General features: G+C 41.9%; 1 protein-coding gene across 1 annotated transcript; it reads left to right on the top strand.

Moving 5' to 3' along the window:
- The first annotated feature begins 76 nt into the window (after positions 1-76).
- Positions 77-17,073, top strand: efcc1 (EF-hand and coiled-coil domain containing 1). The gene is made up of 8 exons (XM_062398287.1): positions 77-833; positions 1,477-1,910; positions 10,911-11,062; positions 11,383-11,518; positions 13,025-13,181; positions 15,284-15,442; positions 15,955-16,024; positions 16,170-17,073. Exons 1-8 carry the CDS (start codon positions 156-158, stop codon positions 16,301-16,303), a joined length of 1,920 nt encoding a protein of 639 aa, XP_062254271.1. The 5' UTR covers positions 77-155; the 3' UTR covers positions 16,304-17,073.
- The last annotated feature ends 103 nt before the right edge of the window (positions 17,074-17,176 follow it).

A 17,176-nucleotide genomic window follows, 5' to 3' on the forward strand; every position in this document is an offset into this window, starting at 1 on the left:
AACATTCAAATGTGCTTTAACACACGCCTCCTCCGTTCAGCTCCAGCAGTGTGCAGCCTGGGAGCTGCAGCAGAGAGGAGCAGGACGCACACTCGGGATGCCCTGACAACTGACGCTCCAGGAGGTTTGTGGAAATATGATGTTGCCCGGTGGAAATGATGGATGCAACAGACTCCAGTGACCCGTACAGCCGCCCGGCGCGCAGGACGCAATGGATAGTCAGCACCCTGGCCTACCATTACGGACTGGACAGGGGAGTGGAGAACGAGATCATAGTGCTGGCCACCGGCCTGGATCAGTACCTGCAGGAGATCTTCCATCATATGGACTATCAGGGGGGAGGCAGGATCCCCGTGGAGGACTTCAACATCCTGTGTGAGCTCCTGGGATTGAACAAAGACTCGGAGGACTCGGAGTGCGCCGGAGTTTTGGACAGTTTACCCAACGAGCTCACCTTCAGGCACTTCCACGCCAAACTGTGCGGACACTTCAGCACCAAGGCGGGGTGTCACTACGAGAACGGCCGGCTGCTGGTCGGGAAGGACAGCGAGCATATCGAGACTCAGATCCGCCTCAGGAGCCCCTTGAAGCGGCAAAAGAAGCTGCTGTGTGTGGGTGCGAGCGGCGGCTCCTGTCCCTCCGAGGAGGGGCGGCACGCCTCCGGCTGCAGGGTCGGCTCCTGCACCAAGGAGTGCTACGAGGAGATAGTAGCTCTGGAGGAGGCCGAGGACCGGATTAGCAAACTGGAGGACGAGAATGCAAGTTTGAGGGAGCTGATCGAGGACATGAGAGCTGCACTTCAGAGCAGTGATGCCCGCTGCTTGGCCCTGCAGGTGAGACAGTGCTGCAGCAGGGGGCGAAAAGGGGAATAAGAAGTTTACTCTGTATCCATATCTAAGAAGAGGAGGGTTAACATCACAAAAACCTATTTAAATGCTCTCCTCATGATTTGGGTCATACAAGCCACCTACAAAACGTTAGTCTACATCATTAAGCATACTAGTAGTCCTTGTATCTGGCAACATGGCTCCCTATGGCCAACCTACTCTGATAGACATACTCTGGCCTTGGAACCCCACGACAACCTGTCACCAACTGCCTGAGAGTGTTATTAAAGGGTTATAACTAAGCTATAAAGCGTTAGTGAATGATTTACAACTATTCACATAGTAATTAGTTACCAGTTATAAACCCTTTGTAACTGGTGCCTCATTAATAAGATGTAGCTACCATGGTTTCTCAGTGTCTAACAAGGCCAATAGTAAAACGACTTTCATGATTGTAAACGCTCATCACTCAATTATGAAATCTAAAAAAAAAGTGAATTTGTTAATAAGATAGTTTGTTGTTGGTCTGGATGCCCTGCCGCCCTTGACAGGAGTGTAAGTGGCCCAATGGTCCATTTCAAGAGCCCACTAAATGAAAGGAAATATTTTGATCTAGTTTCTTCAGGTCACCTGTTCCTCTTCTCCTCAGGTAGGACTATGGAAGAGTCACTCCAAACACAAACCAGAGGACGGCTGTTTTGTTGCCAGCCAGAAACAAGTTGCCCTTGCGAGCAACGGCAACCTGAAAAGTAGCACCTACAGCAACCTTAAGAGCCTGCAGAACATCATCCACGAGATCGAATTGCTGCAGAACTCCAGAGACCGACAGGCTGAGGAAGCCCTGTTGTGCAATGACAGACTGGAGCAGGAGCTGTGGAGCTCCAAAGAGACTGTAGCCGCTTTGGAGGACTGCAACCGATCTCTGAAGAGGGAGCAGGTGGGCATGAGGCGGAAGGTCGAGGAGGCCAGGCAGGCGCTTCTCAGTGGACTGGGTAAAGTGAAGGAACTGGAGGCCAAGGCCAATCACGTGCCAGTGCTGCAGAGACACATCCTCCAGCTGGAGTCAGAGCTCCTCTACTACAGGTAAAAACTGTGGAAACTCTGTATTATGTAGTATTTACTACCAACAAAACACTATAAGCTACTGCATACACTGATCATCCACAGCATTAACTGGTTTCAGATGACAAAATATCTGACCAAATTTGAATCCCTTAACAAGTCAGAGTTCTGGTTTTGGATTCAGAGCGTGAAACCAGATTAATGTTTCAGCCACAGCATAACCATGAAGCATTAGGTTGGCCTCAAGGAAAGCATTTTTGGCTGCGTGTGACATATTATCTTTTTAACATCAAGAAATATACACTATACAGCGACTGGCCAAGTGTTTGGATGTGTGAAATTGAGAAATGTTTCACCACCAATGTTTCTTTTTCATTTTTCTCACTGATCCTCTCATCACTTCTAGTGTGTAGGAGTTCAGCTCCAGTAAATGCAACAGCACCAGTTTCTTATAGTCTAAATGTCATGCTCTGCTATTTCCATTTCTTCTCTTATTCAATTCAAGACAACAGAGAAATACAATTCTTGTGGTTTGATCAAGGAAGCAGTTTGTTCTGGGAGTGTTCCTTTCAAAGTAGTATTAATAATTTTGCATTTGTTTTGCATTTACATTAGTTTTGTGAAACATACTGAAGTTTTGACTGGAGGACTGTAAGAGCACATCCTCTGTATATGATCTGGGTATTATAGGACATCATTGTAGAGATAACACATAGCAATTGATCAGGAAATAGAAGGAATTTTAAAATCCAAACAACAAGAAAACGTTTTGACATATCTAGTGTTTGCGGTCATCTTTGCAAATATAGAAGTTATCTCTGATGCTTAACTTATTTCAAAGGCTTGGTAGCGTACTTGAAAGTTGTTCAAGTACTAACACTGTTCCAGTGTTAGTAATGCAGCAAACTATGTCCATAGTGTAAAATATCATTGTCTGAGAATAACTATTCCATCAGCTATTTGAGATTTTAGTGGTATTGGATGTATTCTAATGATAATGATAAAAGCATTAGAGTACTGATTTAGATGCTAATAAGCATGGCACTGGTAGAAGCTTCGAAGCGTAATATTCTCTCTGCAACATGTTGATGCATCAAAAGAAATACTGGCCCAAGGGTCACAGACCGAGGGCATAGACGAGACGTAGACTTTTTTCCAAAGCTCTCCATTAGGTCCAGTCCGCTGTCTAAACTCTGAGCTAAACAATGTCTGGCTGTTCATTATGTCATGAAGAAGAAGGACTTGCTTTGGCAGGTTACTGCATGAGGGAGGCCTTTGTGGCCAGATGAACCATAATGAATTATAATTCTTCCTAGAATAAAATGTCTCTGTTTACCTCTGGCTTCATGCCTGGAAAACTCTGCTATGCTTTTTATGATGCCTTGATGTGGTTTACTATTCCAATTTTCAGCCTTGTTGTGTTTTAGTTTATTTAACAGGCATCGTGTGTGGCAGCTCGGTGCTGCCTGAGCGCCACTACCGTTGGGAACTATTCATTTTGGTGGAAGTAAGGGTGTAATTGGACTTTTAAATGTTTAAAGTTTATCTCTGTGTCTGTTGTCCCTGTGCCAACCATATAATCACTATCTGCAGGTCTGGTTTTCTTAGAGAGCAGATGTCTTTAAATGGTGAAAACATCTACATAATGCTAAGACACAGTCACATGCAACCGGACCTACATGATTAAAGTCCCCACTACTACCTGCATTTAGGTGGTTCAAAATAAAAATCTAGCAGCCACAATACCCCCTCCTTTTACCCTAAACTCCACTAATCTATGCGTACCAAAGTCTTTTCACTGCCCTTCCATTGATGCCCTAATGGTAAATAATTCCACACTAGAAAGGCTCGGACTTGTCAAGAGAGAGCTCCATTGAGTGAGAAGCTCAACAGACTGGCCATTCCCATCAATCTGCGCTCACTTCTTTCACTCCGCACCCCAATGAACAATACCACATAGGCACCCCCGTCCTATGGATCTTAGCAACTGAGCTCCATGTATATAAAGCCTCAATGCTTGCTCAGTCACAACTCATCCTGTGGCACAGGAGAGAGGGTTTAACCCTTTACATTTTTGAGGAGATCAATTTCTGTCTTTTTTTCATATTTTACTTCTCGCTCCTAATATGTTGAATTATCATTACCTTACTTTTTCAACTTGCTATCTCTCTGTCAGACGTCTCATATCATACATGGCGAGTTTAGAGATGCAGCACTCTGTCTGGGGGACTGTTGAAATGAGTGGACGTAACATTATATCTGTGGCTTATCCTTAAACTGCTGTGACAAGTAATGAGATTAGCTCTCAGTGGTAGAGAATTACAGGGCCAGGGGGGGTTGATATGTGGCACTGCTTCTGTTCTGTGGATTCCACATGAGATCTAAATAATGGAGAAAGTCAGTGCTGATGCATCCATATGATGTCGAAAGCACAAAAAGTTCTTGAACAGAAACAATAGGTTGTCTCTCCCTACTAGGAACATCTGCTGAAAAAGATGCACAGAGTGTGGCCGAGTTCCGTCCCCATGGTTACAATAATAGGCAAGCAGAGTAAACCAGTGGCTGTGTACCATTAGCCGCATACCAGTCAGTGGTGGTGTACCGGACCATCGTCATCATGGTAATGATAATAAAAACATGGTTTTCAATTATGGAATTGTAACAGTTTGGTTGGGTTTCAGCAGAAAAACTGCTTGGTTAGATTTCAGGAAAGGTCAGGGTTTGGGTTAGAGTAAATACTTCTCTGAAGTTAGGGGAGGTTGTCATGGTTATAATAATAAATAACTGATCCAGGTATGGTCATAAAAAAAGCAGACGACACTGACTCAACAGCCTCACTAGGTGTACTTTGTCGCTCAATATAAAATGTCACCTGACATTCTCCTTTCCTCACGTCATAATTAGTATGGCCACTAACAAAAAACCTAAATTTGTAATCTCTTGACACACACAATTTGAGCCCTAACAATATTTGCCAACCATGTTATATTGGCTGATTATAACAGTATGTGTAATTAAAAAAAAATGTTATATGGAACCTTTAATTTTTGTTCTTAATTGTGACTAAGATAAATAGATAGCTAACCTTCTACATTAACAGATCAACTTGTCAGTATTCTCTTGGAGACAAACTGCTGTGTGTAATAGGGACACCTTTTCTGAATTAACCCATAGTTTAGTATTTCTGTAATGCCATTTCTTACTTATCACCTTGATATACACCAATTCCAATACCCTCAAAAAGCTAATAATAGTTAATAGCCTGGTTGATGTCTTGGATAAAAGTCAATAGCTGTCTCCTTTTAGCTTATTTTAAGACTGGACATAATGCCTGGCTCGTTCCAAAAGTAGCTAAATCCATTTCTTGCACATTTACAGCTCACAAATAAAGGCTGTATGTCATGTTTTTGAAATGTGAAGTGCTGATTAATAAGTTGAAGAGATAATGTTTGGCAGATTTTGTTAGTTTTGCAAATAGGCAGGCTAAGAGTGTCCAATACAGTCTCTGTGATATACTAAGGTAACAATTGTATCTAGACCTATGCTGAGCCATTAGATGGGCTCTCATCTCAAGTAGAATAATACATAAAATAAAAAAAATTCCCTGAAATGTGGAACTGTTCCTATAACATGTCATTTGCGTCTTAATTTAGTTTCCTTCCATTCCCTCTGTATTTTTTTGTGGAAGTTCATTGCTCTCATCTAGAAAATCCCCTTTCCACTTTCCATCAACATCCCAGCAGACGCTTAAAAAATGTGGTCATCAGTATGAAACTTAAGATGTGTGGGTGTTGTTGCATAACGTCCTTGATTTCTTTGGATTGCATGAGAACCGAGTGCAGGCTGAAGCTCCGATTGTGCCTTGTAGTGGAGTTGATTGGCACAGAAAAGTTTGTCTCAAGTGTGATCTTCTAAAAGTGTAATTTGTAGCTCTGGTGTTTTCAAGTTCCAGAAGGTAAAAGGGAGTAGAAATGGGTCACTGTAACCTTTAGAGCTCGGTGATGGCCAGAGGGATAAGACAATAGGAAACACTGCATGAGGAACAAAAAGAAAAGAGGGGGAGGACAGCACACCATCTGGAGGAAGAAGCAAACACTCAACTGTTTGTTCATGAAATGACATCCATGCTTCGCATGGACCACAAGACATGAATGGCTCCATTCAGTTTTCTATCTTTTTTTTTGCCCCCAAAAAAAACATATAGAGTGGAGATACAGAATCTCACACTGAAATTAAGTTTAGTCATCTTTCATCCAAACTTTCTTCAGCTTGATGATCCTCTTGAGTCCTGGTGTCTCAGTGTATAGTCCAAGAATTTCTAGAGAGCGCACCTAAGCACATGTCCACAGTGTGCAATTTTAAAGCTCACCTTTTGTTTTAGTGTTACGCCTGCAGACTTCTTCTCTGTATGCCTCTAACCCCTGGCCCGCTGAAGACAGGCCCCCGGGGAGGCATAATCTCCCAGCCTTTTCATGCTCTCTGCATGGCGCCTGAGATTGAAGGCAAGAGGAGGGTCTAGCCGACCATTTATCTGCCTCTGCACAAGAGCTGCGGCATTGTGTGGAGCAGGTGCTGCATCGGCATTCCTGCCCATTAAATAATGTGGAAAGGACACACTCTTGGGATGTGTGGGACCCGTGGCGTTGTGCTGCTGCCGCCTTACTGTTGTTCTTGAATGGCCTTCAAAAACTCCAACTGCCAAGTGGATTCATTTTCACATTGGACCACTGCCCCACTCTCCCTCCCTCCGGTTAGGAGGTTTGCTGACATCAGCAGAAATACATCACACACAAAATATCTTATAAACTTATACCACCCACCCTTGTTGGAATTTTCTCCCTGTTTATTTCCCTCTACCTTTAATACCCTCATGTGTTTGACTTTGGGGGGATCTTGCACTGCATTGCTTGCTTAGGGAAAGCTTTACCACCCTCTGTAAATGTTACAGGCATTGGTTTCTGGCTCAAGTCTAATGCTAAACAGTAATCACATCCCTGAAGCTGCTTTATTTGTATCCCAGAAACCAGCTCATTGTACGAGTGCGACTACAGAAGACTTGATTAATAACCATCAGCTATGTCAACACAACCCCTCACCCATCTCCGTCATGCTGCAGGGCACCAACAAGCGCTGCACTCTAAGTTCAACCTCAAGTTCACAGCAGCCTCTCGTTTTTAACCTCTGCAGAGAAAGGAGACAGTCAGTGACCGATGACACCTGAAAGAGGAAACTGCTCTTCGGGGATCGGAGGTGGGGGGAGCACTGACGGGGGGTATGCTGATGGAAAGTTCACTTCAGTGTTGCACTGAGATAAACACAGGGAGGACTCTGGGTGTCCTGGCTGTAACAACAAACAGCTGGAATAAGCCCCCCTCCCCCAAAGGCCAAAAGAACATCTTTAGACTTTTGCTAATAGGGTAGAAAACAGGATCCTATTAATTAGCAATGCCCTGATGTAGCACAATAGAGCTTTTCATGTACACTTCTCCTACTGTGTGCCTTTAGGGAGGTGTACAAATTAGGCCTCCATTATATCGACTACAAAATGCATCCACATATTTAACTATGCCACTAGTGCACTTTCTTTCCAAGAGCTTAAATCTCAAGCTTGTTATGTACCTAGCTAATTGTTAGATGTTTCTTTCCGTCATTGCAAAGAATATTGTAATATGCAGTCACAGTTACAGTGACATATATGCTATAATAGAATTTCCCTCTATAGTGTTAGGATTTACTTCAGACTTTTTATATTATTCTGAGCTGGTTCCATGTCCCAATTCAATTTTGGCCAAGGATAAGTCAAGAGGTGCCTTTGATACATGTAATATGAAGAAACCAGAGGGGAAAGCCATAAATTCTGTTCAGGAAATGTTAAATTGATTAAATGTCTGATCCACTTGTTCACTACTTACTCGAAAGCTATAAGGTCTGTTTCAAGTTTCCAGCAAGATTTGTGTGGCCAAAGTCTGCCTTCATTCTGTTACTGCTTTCAAGTACACCTTAGACTATAACTTTACTGTTCTCCATTCTATAAATGGGACGAATGGCAAACAGCCAAATGTTCCGAAATTTGATTTTTCTTCTTTGGCCAATTCAGGCCAGAAGATCTGGTCTCTCAAGTTTGTATGGCTCATGTGTGAGTAATTGATCACCCACCAGTCCAATATACATAGAGAAACATTATAATTCTGTTGAGGTTATCCCCCTACGGTATATATAACTGAAGTTATAACTTTTTCTTTGGCTTTAGGTCCCCAAGAACGGCTGAGAAAAATTAATGTTGATTGATTTTCACTCTCTGAAAAGATCGTCTTCTCTGCTGTAACAAATACATTTCGAAGCTGTGAACTAACCATTGTCCTTTAAACATGCTTTAAAACCAAAACAATGATCTAAAATAGGCGAAACAACTCATGGTAGAATTCACCTAGATTAATTTGTTGTTTCCACTCTCCTTTTGGATTTGTTTTGGTCTTTGTCAACTATTCAGAATAAATGTTTTTCTGCTAAATGCTACATCAGCTAGTTGCTAAATATATCTAGCTGTAATTTGATGCTTGCCCGAGACTTTTTGAGTGGAAACACCTGACTTCAGGGTCATAATATTACTTCCTGTTTGACTATTTCTCCACAAAGTAAAAGTGCAATGTGATTTTTTTTGCAGCAATGCTTTAAAGCAAGCTACATTACAGAGCTTTTATTTCAAATAGTCTGAAGTCTGAACATTGTATCATTTGATTAACAGAACTCTGAAATAACCGACACGAATGTATGAAAAGTTACAGCATTTCAGTAAATCATTCAAACTTAATAAAAGTCACACACATGAACAGTAATAGTGAATGTAAAGGCTTCATTCAAGATGAACCAGGTAGGATGAACACAAAGTTTCTAACTTCACTCTGCACCATTGACTGTTTATAAAAAGCTCTGCTCACAACGTCCAGCTTACAAACATTAAAAAGTGCATTGAGTATATATTTGAAGACAACTCATTATTAACAACTTGTGAATAATGAAGTAGCTTTGGAGCATTAACACCGGACAAGAGATCAACCCATTCTTAAGAGGCAGCTTTAAAACGGACAATACAATAGTTAGATCACATTTTAATAAAAAAAAACATATTTTTATCTCAGCCATCTAATATAGCTTGATGTAATGCACTGAATGGAAATGTTGCCACTAGTTGTTAAAAGGTTAGCCATTTTAACTGGTGCATAGACTATACAAACAAAATTTAACATAATGGTTTATTATTGCACAAAATCTGACATGACTCCCTAATTGTTACCCACTGAAATGCAGAAGCATCTATGTTTACACTTATATGACACTGAGAAGTCTGCAGTCTAGAATACTTTCTCTCTGCCTCAGCAAAATAAGCAAATTAATCAATATTTTTATTTTGGCAGGTCAAACTCATCCCATGCTGTTTTGTCATTTACTTCATTGGCAAGAACTATGATCCCTGTCTAATGAAAAGCTGATCAAATTGTGTCTATGCCTGCTGCATCCCACAATCCAACCACTACCCAGGATGTCTGGCTGGACTTCTTTCAGTAGTCTCTGCTCATCAAGTCACAATTCCCATACTCAGCACCACCGCCCAACACTCCAGTGTAGCTCATCACTGTCAAACCATGTAATTGGAAACTCACTTTAAACAGCTTAAATCTCGACCACAGTCAAATACTAAGTCGGACAAATTTTTGGGTGATAGTTAGTGGGTCATTCGTTTGACTATAGCCTCAAAAGTGAGACAGTTTGTCGGAGTCTTTCTTTTTGTTTCTAAAGACACAAAGTTGTTTTTACATGTCAAAAGCCTGAGCGAAAAGCTGCGGCCTTGCCACAGCATTCGCCGGACACAGGCTGCAGCCTCCCTGCAGCCACTGTCAATTAAAGTGCAATTAGTCACACCAAAAGCCTGCGTTTCAAAAAGCCCTCAACCAGTTCATTCCAGAGTCTGAGCGTTTCCTCAGCAACCAGCAAAGTTGTGTGTGTTCATGCCCATACATTAGTTTCATGTTGGCCCAACTGCAGCTGCTGGCCGACATGAACTAACTCTGTCTCTCCTCCACCCCGGCCCCCACTAATTTAAACATGACTCTCTCTGATTGATTGCCTGAAATCATGCAGCAATTATTGACCGTCAGTGTGGTCAGTCGTTTCTCCCCATACAGAAATCTAAAGTAGTGCACAGACGAAGCGTATATAATGTTGTCTTACGGCGTAGTCTGCCTCCTGCCAACAGGATATAAGCATGAGCGCTCCTCGACTTTTTTTCTTTTTTTTTCAGCGAGTCAGGCTGCTGAAAACCTTTTCAAGATTTTCTCTCTCTTTTTTTTTTCTTCGGCAAGACATCATCATCTGGAAACACTTAGTCTGTGATTTACCAAGGCCCCCTATCGGATTTCCCCGCAACACAAAGGAGCAGACAGCAGGAGAAACCTAGAAAATCCAAACCATTGCAGAACGATTGATCCGAACAAACTCTAGTCTTGGACTTGTTTTAGGCACAAATACGACGCATGACATTTAGATACATGGTACACATCTTTTCATCTCCAGATTAAAACAGTTGCAACAGAGCTTAGAAAACTGTTCATGCATAAAAAAATTGTTTTAACCTTACATCTTTTGCTCTAACTCCTGCACATTGAGAGCGCCTTTCTACCACTGACCCACTTTACTGTAAAATGCCTCAAAGATACAATGTCTGGCTTCAATTACCCCACCCAGATTTGGCATACAACATCAGAGGCCTCTATAAAATTATCATGGTGGTTGTAGATGTGGCTTAATACATGCTGCCTTGTGTTACTTGATATGTTCTCTCTGATGTTGGAAATTGGTTTGGACTGAACTTGACTCATCTGTGCAAATGTGAAGAGCAGTTTTAGCCCCTTGGTCATTGCCAGTTTATTTAGCAGAGGGATTTGCAGAAGCCCAGGCGGGGTCATGTATTCACAGAGAACCTGCAGCAAACTGCCATGTTGAACAGACACTGCTCCCTTTCAGGTCAGAGGTGTCAAAACTACAACTCCCAGGCTGCACCAGGGCAGAGCAGCAGCTGACCGTTGGCAGCAGCAGGCCGGGCCAGAGATGCTCGCCGGATTCGCAACACGACCGCTGTTCCCCGACAGGTCGCGCTGTGACGACGCCTGACAAAAGTAAGATGTCTTTTTACTAAAGACATAGAATACATCGCTAATGTCCCTTTATATTAGTGCATATGGAAGATTATTAGAAAGTCCATGATAAGCATCCATGTACTTTACCAGCTAATCCCATTCAGTCAAACTCCTGATAGCTTTCCCAGCTTTCAGAGCAATAGGCCTACAGGTGTGGCTATGGGGGTTAATTGCATTACATGATGAAGCAGAAAATACATTTTGTAACCATTCTCAGATCTTTATGAATAAACGTATAGTCACTTGTCCTTCGGATTCAGTGCTACTATAATGGTGATTATTTTCTTGATGGTGTCTAGTGGAGGAGCAGCTGTTTCGATCGGTGGAAGGCCAGGCCGCCTCTGACGAGGAAGAGGACAAGTGGAGCAGGGATCAGCAGAAGCAGGTGGACGAGGTGAAGCGGATCTTGACCAGGCTGTCCCGCTGTGGAGACAGGTACAACACATCTGTCTCCTCACTCTACCTTAAAGCACAGCTCCAGCTCCCTGGAACCCAGTCACACTATGGTCTATAGACTGCTGGCACACTATAATTTCAAGATGACATTTTGTAATTAAATTGTGAAAAAGCATAAAAGATATTTGTAAAGCTACGTTAGTCTTGAAGGCAGAAGAAAATGAGACAATGTTGCTATAGCCAAGATGCGATGGCTGTTTTGTTTCCAAAACAATTTTCTCACGGCAGGAGATCCACTAATATTGAACACATGTAGGAGTAAGGTTACAGCAGCAAAGGATAGAGCCATAGAGCGAAACTTGTAGAGCGGCTCTGGTTCAGGAAGTAAGTTTCCCATTTATTTTCTCCATTGATGTTTCAGAAAATCCTTATAAAAAGAGTTTTAAGTCTGGAGAACGAGATGGATTGTGAGAGATACAAGACTGTATATACAATACTTTGGGAATCATTTATTTCAAGTAAAGCTGAAACCACACGTCTGTCCTTCTCTGGAATAACTTTATTTATACATAGATATACTTATCCAGCAGACGTTCAGTAACACTAGGTCACATCACTGGGTGTCCCTGTCTCTGGCTTATTGACAGATTTAAATCTATTCATTATCTTTACCGACTCCTGGAATATCATACAATAGATTTTAGACTCCTCTCAGCCGCCAGTTAAACACGGCAATAAGTTATCCCAGGGCACATTTTATATAGGAGAAGTTTATACAGTCCTCTTTGTAATGGTTGAAAAGAACACAGTGGTTTTGTCAGACATTTCTTTGTGAAAGTGAAAAAGAACAGTTACCCTTTGCTGCTGAAAACAAGGCTGATGAAAGCGAACCACATAGTAAATGTGCCATAAAACCAAAGCAGTACAGTAAAAAGCTCCAGAGGACTGCAGCAGAGGGGGATAAATCTCTGTCTCTTTAAGCATTCACCTTCATGTTGCACACATTTATTAGATTTATTGTTGATAATAAGGACCATTGAGCTTTATCAAATTTATTCGGGCTCCTGTGTGCCAAGATGTATTTAAATGTTGTCTGTCACCAGTTATGGAAAACAGCAATACACTGATGAAATATATTTACCAAATAACAATGACAGAGAGTATTTAACCATTAAACTGCTTTCTATAACTGTTATATGCCATGTTGTTAGGTTACGAGGGGTTGAAGCCTATTAAAAGTCTATCATAGGGTTAGCACATATAGACAAACAACCACATTCACACTCAGATTCACTCCCACAATAAAATAAAGTATCAGATATTGTGTTTTTATGTGAAAGTCTGAAGCATTAACATCCAATGCCAGGATTTGTGTTGATAGTTCATCCACAATACGTAAAACGTTTCACTATAAAGCAAGAGACAAGCAACCCTTTCAACAATAACTAAATCCACCATAAAACACTGGCATTGTTTTGTTGCTCAGACATTCTGTCCAGTCCAGCCTGATGGTCTGTCTGTCTTCTGTCGCGTGATGTCAAGCAGGTGCGACGACAAGGCATTCAAGAAGCTGCTGTCCAACTTCGGGAGGTCGAGGAGCGAGGAGAGCTGCAGTGCTGTGCTGGAGCTGCTGGAGAGGGTGACCAGGCTGCACAAGCAGCTGGAGCAGAAGGAGAGCCAGGCAGAGATAGACATGGACCAGGTACAGACCACCACTGACCCCCATCTCATCAGGGTGGGCCACTGCTGCATTCTCTGCCCTGTTTTGCTGGATCTGAACTGTTCTGTGTTCTGCCTTGCTCTGCATCATAAGGCGTTCTGCGGCTGTGTTTATGGTGTTAAACTAGATTAGAGACGACTCGGGACGGTTGTTATGAAAGTGGAGGCTTCAAAAGCTAAACCACAGCTCTTTGCTTGATCTTGCAGCTTCCACCTAACCAAACCACCAGCAGTGACTACAGAGCCTCCCTCTGTGTGTGTGTGTGTGTGTGTGTGTGTGTGTGTGTGTGTGTGTGTGTGTGTGTGTGTGTGTGTGTGTGTGTGTGTGTGTGTGTGTGTGTGTGTGTGTGAGTAAGCAGCTGTGTCTCACTGGAGCTGACCACGGGAACACCCTTGCCCCCTCCTTGTCCTCAATGACACTGAAGAGCATCATAAATTCAAGCTCTCTTGTTACAGTTGAGTAGGATTTTCACAACACAGGAAGACAGGCGGAGGTTGACGTGATGTGTTTCCAGGAAACACTCAACACTCAGAGAGGAAAAGTTGAAACTAAACAAAGTCGTGACTGTGAGGCTCTGTTTATGTGCAGGAAGAGTGGGGTGAGACATTTGTCCTTCAATGTGCTATGACGTAAAGGTGCACCGTGGGAGTTTCCAACATCTACATTGGATGTATTTACATTGTATTCAGATGTTTAGCAGACCTGCAAGGCAAAGAGGTGACATTTCAAAGAAGGACAAATCTACCTGCTCTTAATCTGCATTTTGTCTCAAAGGATACATTTGAAAATGTTCTGCCTTTTCTCTTCTTTTTACAACAAATCCCCCAAAAATACAAAACCATAACTTTACACTGTCTTTCATTATTGGATGTGTCCCTAAAGCCTGCTATATCTTATGCCTCTGTGCCATTGAATGCAAATTGAGCCACACCATTGCACTGTGTGGTACCTTGCTTCAATACTCTGATTACACTCTCTGTAGATGATTTTGACTCAATCCCAATATGTATTAATCTGCCGAGATAAAAAGTCATAAACAGTATACATACACATGTATGTACACACACGAACACCACAGAAACACACACACATAGATACAGTTGTGTTGTCTCTATGACGTAAGAAGATATTACATTGTCCTATATTGATTCCATACTTGACTAACTGTAACCCTTACGCTTACCTAAAGTTAACCTAACCTTAAAAGATGTTGTCATTTTAAATTGTAATGATTTACGAAAAAGGACTTTTGACAAACATGAGTAATATCTGGACCCCCCCCCCCCCCCACACACACACACACACACACACACAAACATACATGGAGTTTTCATTGTTACTGAACTATGGAAATGTTTCAAATGAATCTTTCAAGCTTGTAGTTGATCTCATTGATACACTATCAATTTAAATGGTCAATTCCTTCAATCAATCAAGTTATATTTGTATCCCCCATATTTACAAATCACTTTTTGTCTCATAGGGCTTTAAAAAGGTCAGACATCCTCAACAAGAGTAAGGAAAAACTACAACAACAAAAAACATTAACAGGGTAAAAAGAGTGTAGAAACCTCAGAGAGAGCCACACAGGGATCCCTCTCCCAGGACGGACAGAAGTGCAATAGATGTTACATGTAATAGAGAACATCAGAAATATAGGGGTATTAGCATTGATCAGAATAAACACTTTGTAGCATAATGGAAGGTCTAGGATTATTGTTAGTAATGTTGAGTATCTGACTAGACATATTGTACATCAAGCAGTCTTGTTGTAATCATAGTCCATGGTCAGCAACCATCAAGATCCGGATCCATCATCACGATCAGATGTCACCATAGTCCACAGTCATTGTCCACTGCTGCCATCAGGATCCATTATCAGCTGCCAGTTCGATCCTGGTCCACCACCATTATCAGATGCCAAAAACGATTGTCACGCTCAACTAGCTAGATACAGGATCTGCCATTACTATCCCTCTCTGATGATGTCTTGTCAGATAAAGCATAGTATGAGACCTCCCATTAATCCATGCAGAATGAGGTTATGTTCCCTGTGTTAGACGTGCTTGTGTTGTGTGTTTCAGTTGAAGGATTCTTTGGTCCAGGAGCTCCAGCAGAAGGCCGAGGAGACCGAGCTGCTTCAGATGGAGCTGCAAATGTTGGAGACAGAAAGGGTTCGTCTGTCACTGGTGGAGGAGAAACTCGTGGACATTCTGCAGCTCCTCCAGCAGCTCAGAGACCTGGTTAGTCTGAGTAAATTAGTTCTTACAAGTTGATTCTGAAATTATTGTTGAGCTGAAACCAAGGCTTTGTAATCTTCTGTACATTTGGACCATGCTAAGGTCTAAACATATTGTTTAGATTCTTAGCACAATGAAAACTCTGGTAAACAGGAGGGAGAACATGATGTGAACTAAATCTCCTCTCTGAAACTCACAGTAATGAAAATCAGTTTGCAGAGTTGGCAGCTGAGGGAATCCACCCACAATGCACCGGAGTTATTTTTCTGGTCAGTAAGATTGAAAGTATTAACCAGAACAAACCTCCGTACAGACATGAGTCTCTCCACATTGACCATGTTTGAGTTAAGGAACACACGTCTTAGACATCACATGGGTTTTGAACCATGTTTCTGTGATCTAACACTAACAGTGGGACATTGATTATAGATGTGAGAGTAGTTCTGTTGTTGTAAGCGTCAGACTATCTGTTAATTTTCTGACAGCCGTCTGAGAGAAGCTCTCTCTCGTTTCAGAACGTCTCGCGAAGGTCCCTCGGGAAAATCCTGCTCAGCACTTTGGAGTCTTGCAGCGACCCACAACATGGTTAGTGGAGCTCACATGCCTAAAAAAATCAATGTGAAAGTGTGATCATGAAAACTTACAGTGACTCGGGGCAGGGAATTAAATTATGTTCTCGTCTGTAACATGATTTCCACAGCGGTCACCATCTGCTGTTTTTATTGCACAGGGAAAGCCCACATTCTGGAGGTGCTCAACGCTCTCTACCATGAACTGGCTGCCTGTGAGATTCTGTCCTGTGGTGGACCTCTGCAGCGAACACAGAGTCAGCAGTCCCTGAACGCTCTCATCATCTCCTGCTAGACAACACCGCCTCCTGCTGGGCCAGTCTGCTGCCATCTTCTTTTCTTCAGGATACCAGAAGCTGAATCAGTGGTCAAAAAACAGGCTGATTGATGTGTACAGTGTATTATTAGTGTATTATATTGTAGCTTATACTCATGTCATCTATAAAGGGAAATTAGTCTAGAGAGATAATTATTGCAGTCAAGGGCTTTATTACTTCTAAAGTAAAGTTTTGCTTTTATATCTTTCCTAATCCATAAAGATGTCTTTATTTTTCCACAAATAGTTTTGAATGTGAAAATGTTGAAATAAGCTAAACATTAAATAGGCATGAAGTTGTATCAACCACCTGGAATGATAAGATGTCAGATAAGCTGCAGCTCAATGTATGTGCTTCATTCATCTGCATATTAAGATTAAATATATCACAACACCTTTAAAAGACTTTGTCATAACAAACACAGAAACGACAAAACATACCGAGTAATGCAGCCTATGTCTGGCCAAATTTTGAAAAACTATTGGTTTCAACCACTGGGAAGCCTCAGTGTTGTTTGATAGTACATGTACATGAGTGATGTTGAGAATTACGTCTCCAGGATACTTTGTACATGCACATGCATGCTGTTTTATTATGATATAATAAAACAGCTTTAGCTTGAAATCTTTCTGTAGCATGAATCTTATGAGTTGGATCAGTTACATTGTCATTGCTGTCATGCCTTGCAAACAAAAGCACTCACTGATTTTACTGACTCATGCCATTAAAGCCTTTCAGTTCTGCAGAATTTTTAGTCATTTATTGATGTCTTTGCAAATTAATTGTGGAAGAGAAGAGGTGGTTGGGAAAGAGGGATGAGCGAGAGAGAGCAGGTACAATTTGTGTAACTG

The sequence above is a fragment of the Platichthys flesus genome, chromosome 2 (genome assembly GCF_949316205.1).
Source record: "Platichthys flesus chromosome 2, fPlaFle2.1, whole genome shotgun sequence".
NCBI classification, from domain to species: Eukaryota; Metazoa; Chordata; class Actinopteri; order Pleuronectiformes; family Pleuronectidae; genus Platichthys; species Platichthys flesus.

What these genes read in the sequence shown, in the direction of transcription:
- efcc1 (XM_062398287.1), top strand. Translation starts at nt 156, where the DNA reads ATGATGGATGCAACAGACTCCAGTGACCCGTACAGCCGCCCGGCGCGC. An exon ending in CCCGCTGCTTGGCCCTGCAG is followed by an intron (nt 834 to 1,476) that starts GTGAGACAGTGC and finishes TCTTCTCCTCAG; the next exon opens with GTAGGACTATGGAAGAGTCA. An exon ending in CAGAGATAGACATGGACCAG is followed by an intron (nt 13,182 to 15,283) that starts GTACAGACCACC and finishes TGTGTGTTTCAG; the next exon opens with TTGAAGGATTCTTTGGTCCA.